General features: G+C 42.0%; 1 protein-coding gene across 3 annotated transcripts in view; it reads left to right on the top strand.

Moving 5' to 3' along the window:
• The window catches only part of LOC106562454 (monoacylglycerol lipase ABHD2), a 29,721-nt gene that overhangs the window by 245 nt on the left and 24,255 nt on the right, over positions 1-5,221 (top strand). Inside the window, exons 1-3 of one of the 3 annotated variants that reach the window (XM_045709017.2) lie at positions 1,758-1,989; positions 3,570-3,659; positions 4,220-4,444. In XM_045709017.2, coding sequence (XP_045564973.1) covers positions 4,227-4,444 — 218 coding nt within the window. In that variant the 5' untranslated portion in view covers positions 1,758-1,989; positions 3,570-3,659; positions 4,220-4,226. Of the gene's footprint in view, positions 1-1,757; positions 1,990-3,288; positions 3,390-3,569; positions 3,660-4,219; positions 4,445-5,221 lie in introns of those variants that run through there. The other 2 variants (XM_045709018.2, XM_045709019.2) reach the window with 2 other exon arrangements.

Here is a 5,221-nt window from a genome sequence, read left to right as displayed (position 1 = left end):
CCCTAAACCTTGTACTGTAAAATTAGTGTTAACATTTGTGTTTCACTTTATACATTTTTTTATAAACACTTTGGAATAGACATATGTACTCAGAGAACTTACTATGTTGGTGAAGTCTGGCTATAGTATAAGAACAATGGTAGGCTAACATTTTTCGCTATAAGTAACTAATTTACCCTTTATAGTGGGTACCTATACCCTACCCTCTGCAGATCTGGATTTGGGGGGTTTGACGTCCACATTTTGAGTTTTATCGCTCCCTAGTGGACGCTTTTCCCAATGAAATAGAACAACTTGTGGCTATGGTCAAACCATAGAGATAGATAGAGGACTCTATAGTGCCCAAAAGTACGTTTTAGCATGGGCAGCGCCATTGAGGACTTTCGCAATTTGAAGTAGTCTACTGGGTAGGGACTTCCTATGGGTTAAGGAAGGATCACATAATTCCATCCAGGTCATCACAATGAATTATACTTGTGAGCAAACATTCCATAACTACATGTGGCAGTAAAACGCCAACCTTGGCTTTTATACTTAAAAAAACACACTCCAGGTGGCAGTATGCCCCCTTTCAGTTTGTTTGCCAAATCCTAGAAGTAGTAGAAGAAGGAAATTGACTACTTCAAAATGTGGTCTCTAACTCAGGGGTTTCCAAACTTTTTCACTCAGGACCCTCTTCCAGAATTGGAGAACACCCGCCCACCCCCCGTGTGTGTGCGCCACGCCTATTTATATGAGAACAAGCCCTGTTCATGAGAGAAATTGCTCACACCCTCTTGTTGGCGTTGAGGAACATGTGCAGGTTTAAATATTATTTCCTGCAATTACACACATTTTGTCACGGGGTGCATCATTTTTTTTCTGTTTTAAAGCTAATTTCCTTGGAATTCTATAGATTTTGCCATGTCTAGTGTGTATTTATGTGATATTTGAGTGACTTGAACATTACAACAAAATCTATGGGCTAAAACACCTAGCTGAAAAACATTAGCTGACATGGGCTAGTTGATCTGGACATTTCTGGCAGTTATAAATATCTCTCTAAGGTATGTAATGACTGATATGACAAGAGAAAAACTGATGATGCACTACACAATAAAAAAATTTGACCTGTGGGGGGAGCGCCGCACAGTTTGGGAACCCCTACTGTAACTATCTCTATGGGTCAAACTTACATAAAGTAATTACAGTAATTACAGATCAAAAGCCTACAAGTACATTTGATTATTTGAAAATGATTTTGTTATAGTGTTGTGAATGTGTGTGATCCATTAGGAAAGTTGTGTGATTGCACAAAAGTTATTGTTTGAAGGAATAAGATAGTCTACACATTACAGCTGAATCTGTAAATCCTATCTGAACAAAGCGCTCAGATTTCTTTCTAAAAGGGAATGTATTGATGTTACATAACTGTTGTTTGGAGGCATCCTCATGCTTCTTGCACATTCCAAGAAAGACTATATGCTATTGATCATTTTGATCAATGAAAATGTATTATATGAGATACAACTATATTGGCTTATACATTGACGCACGACTCTCCACACGTTTCAACAAAAGGTTGTGATCATTGAGCTAGCTATTTATTCAATTAACGGATGAATATGTAAGCATGTTATTTTCCTGAATATTGTTTGGGGGATACAATTGTATTCATTTTCTTTAGCCAATCGCTGTAAAGAAACTGGAGCCGCGCAGTGTAAGAGATGGAAAATACGTCAGAGAAATTACGTATCTGCGTTTGTAACCCAATAGAATAAGGGGAATCATATGCAAATGAGATAGGAATAGGAAGTGAATTCCGAGATGTCAGTCTAGCGGTAGCTACATGTCAATGCATGTCCATCGACAGACAGGGAAATAATAGAAAAAACGGACCGTAAATTATTTCGAGATAAATATAGAAACATCCCTATGGAAAGACACGGATTCAGACACAAAGGAGAAAAGGAAAAGACTGAACACGGTGTAGGAGAGGACGGTAACGAGGTTAGTTTGCCAGCTATCTCTGTCTGTACCGATTAGGGACGGGGCGCAGAGACCTGTGTTGTTTTCGTCGGTTTAGCTAGCTGAACACACCACTATCGAACTAAGCAATGTATGCTAGCTACCTAACAAATTGTATTTTCTACTTGAACAAATACCTTGCTTAGTTCGCTAGCTGTATGTTGGTTTGACATACTGCGAGAGAGGTTGCAACATTCATTCCACCACTAGCTCGTGGATGCGCGAAAAGCAGGGATGGTGAGTTGGGGCCCTTTGCCAAATAGCATCGAGCTAACGTTACAGTACTAGTCCTCTCTTACTTGTTTACTATATTATTACTTATGTCGACAAAAACATTTTTATTTTACAAAAGCTGTCTAAAACATTGCTGTGTCCAGCATTACTTGTCGGTGGCAAAGCCATTGCTAGAAAAAGCAACGGGGACTGCGTGGTGCGTACTGTAGCTGGTGGTGGGTTTCCCATGACTAGGCTTGACTTGCTGCGCACCATGATAATCTGCATTTACTGAGATGGCTAACTAAATTAGATAGCTAGGTAATTGTCTTCTCATGCAGTGTGTGTTCCTATTCCTATATTATCGTCATCATCATCATCACACACTTAGGCAAATTATTCCTACACCTGCCTACCAATACACATGTGAAAAAAAGTGGTCCATGTGATGAAAACTAAAACAGGAGAGTTAAGTTTGGGGTAAGCCATCTCTCTGCATTCTCACTCATGCCCAGCTGCAAGTGTTCACTACTGTGACAGACAGATTAAAGAGTGGGGTGATATGGGGCTGAGCCCGTGGTGGTTTCCCTAATCTCTCAACTACGCAGCTCTGGAATGTTATTGTATCTCATGATGGCAGGGCAGGCTGTGATTCTTAGCACATTGCTAGCCGTGGCCTATTGAGGCACCTGCTTTCCCCCCCAAATGATTTAAGGCTACATCAGTGATCACACTGGATGACTGACTGGCCTTCCCACATCGAAGAGGAAATCTGCAGTTTACATGAAACAGTAGTTACTGCAGTTATTATTAGGACATAACTAATGCATTCTAGAGGGTATAGAGGAGAACACACAGAGCCTAGTTTACATCCCAAATGGCTCCCTATTCCCTATATAGGCCTAGTGCACACAGCCGTAGAAAGGATTCATAGAAGTGCTCGGCCTGCTGACCTTAGTGGCCATGGCTAATGTAATTGATTCTTATCAGATAGTGTTATTTCTGATTGGAGAGGGCAGCAATTCCGTGCTCTACGGGGAATTCCATTTGGAGCAGTGGAGGACAGCGGGGATCGCTGTTAGTAATGAGCTGTTAGGATTGATCACTTCTCTTGTTAACCAAGGAGACAAATGAACTTGAACACATCCTTCACAAATAACTGGTTTGAGGTCAGTGCTTAATATTGAAGAGGAACTATAGGGATTGTAGAACCATGTTAAAGGAAAGAAGTCTAGTATGGAGATATGAAGAGGCACATTTTCTCTGATGTTGGGTTGTCTTGGCCAGATCACGCAAATTCTTAACACCTGTTTTAAAACATGAAATAAAAGTGTTTGTTTTTCTTCCAGATTTGACCACGTCACTGTGACTCTGTCACCTCAGAAATAAAGGCTGTTGGACAGAGTGGATCATCTTTTTATTGAATTGAAACCTAAATTGTAAGTAAATAATTGTTTGATAGAATTGCTCAACTCTTTCCTATCCATGTTCTGAAGTTTGTTTGTTTTATCTAAACTACCTCATCTGACTCATATTTACATACCACAAGTTCCTCTTTTTGGACTGTAAACCAGCCTACCTCTTTCTCCACCATCTCTTTTTGTTTTTGCCAGTCTGTTTACCATCATTGGCTTTGTTCATTTTCTGCTTCTGTCATTGCTCTTAGCAGGCAGCTGAAACATATTTAGCTGTTGCTAGGCTACATGCCTTGAATTCCTATTTTTGACAGAGAAATAGCTAGACCACTTTGTGCCCTCTGTTCCATGGTCCACACTGTTTACTGCCACTGATTAAGTTTTGTGAACAAGACGTAAGTTTAAAGTGACATAAATGTAGTTGTGTTGTACAGTTAATCAGTGTACTAGTGAGCATGGCTGATGTAGGCTAGTTGATTTAATGTGTTCTGTGTAGCAGGATCATCCGTACTAGCTGTATTTGTTCTAAGTGGATTATTTACAGTCTAACGCTTTGTTTACTTCTCTGTGTTTGTCTCTCTCAGAGGCACCATGGCCACCCAAGACTCGGGCTACTATGACTACACCATCGTCGCCCCGGAGATGCCGGCTATGTTCGACGGCATGAAGCTGGCGGCGGTCGCCACGGTGCTGTACGTCATCGTCCGCTGCCTGAACCTCAAGAGTCCCACCGCCGCTCCTGACATCACCTACCAGGACACGCCCCTCAACCGCTTCCTGCTCAAGTCCTGTCCCATCCTGACCAAAGAGTGAGTGACCTTTCTGCCTGTCGTTCAGTCTTTGGCTGTGTTCTGCGACCATACAGGACACTAGTCTAGCGCAGGTCCTTACCCCCAATATATCTTAATGCTGAGTGCCAAGCAGAGACCCATCAGGTCTCATTTTTCCAGTCTTTGTTATGACTTGACCGGGGGAACCCAACCTTCCAGTCTCCGGGCGGACACTCTAACCACCAGGCCACTGAGTTGGCCGTGAGTATTTTATAGCTTATTGGGGTCCTATGATTTGTTCTGGGAGTTTTCAGTAGCCCGTAATTGGAACACTGCACCCATGATCACCTTGCCGTGACAGCACCAACACTTCTGTTGTCACGCTACACTATAGCCTACATCTAGTGCTACATTCCAAAGAACTCCTGTGTGTTGTGTAAAAAAACGATACTCCTGTATGACTAGCGGTTTCTCTGAATGTGTGGCATGGTTCAGAGCCAGTACTCTACTCTACTGGCCTAATAGTCCTGTCTTAAGGGAGTCTGAAGCCCAGTGGGAGACTCTGGAGGCTTCCCTCATCAGCTGTCTCATTATGTAAGCCTCTGTTACTTAATCTCAAATCTCTGGCCACGAGTGCTCCCCTTAGGGCTCTGGTCAAGACTAGTGCATGTAGGGAATTGGGATGCAGATTCGTTTTATCCAAACAGACTGTAGATGTAGTTTGAGGTTTGTGTGTGTTCATGTTTGCTTTTATTTGACAGTCTGTCTGTGTTTTAAGACTGGTGTGATTTTAGCTGTGACTAACGGACCTGGAAT

The sequence above is a fragment of the Salmo salar genome, chromosome 26 (genome assembly GCF_965601325.2).
Source record: "Salmo salar chromosome 26, fSalSal1, whole genome shotgun sequence".
NCBI classification, from domain to species: Eukaryota; Metazoa; Chordata; class Actinopteri; order Salmoniformes; family Salmonidae; genus Salmo; species Salmo salar.
Note: the sequence above shows the minus strand (reverse complement) of the source record. Positions and strands in the feature narration are given on the sequence as shown.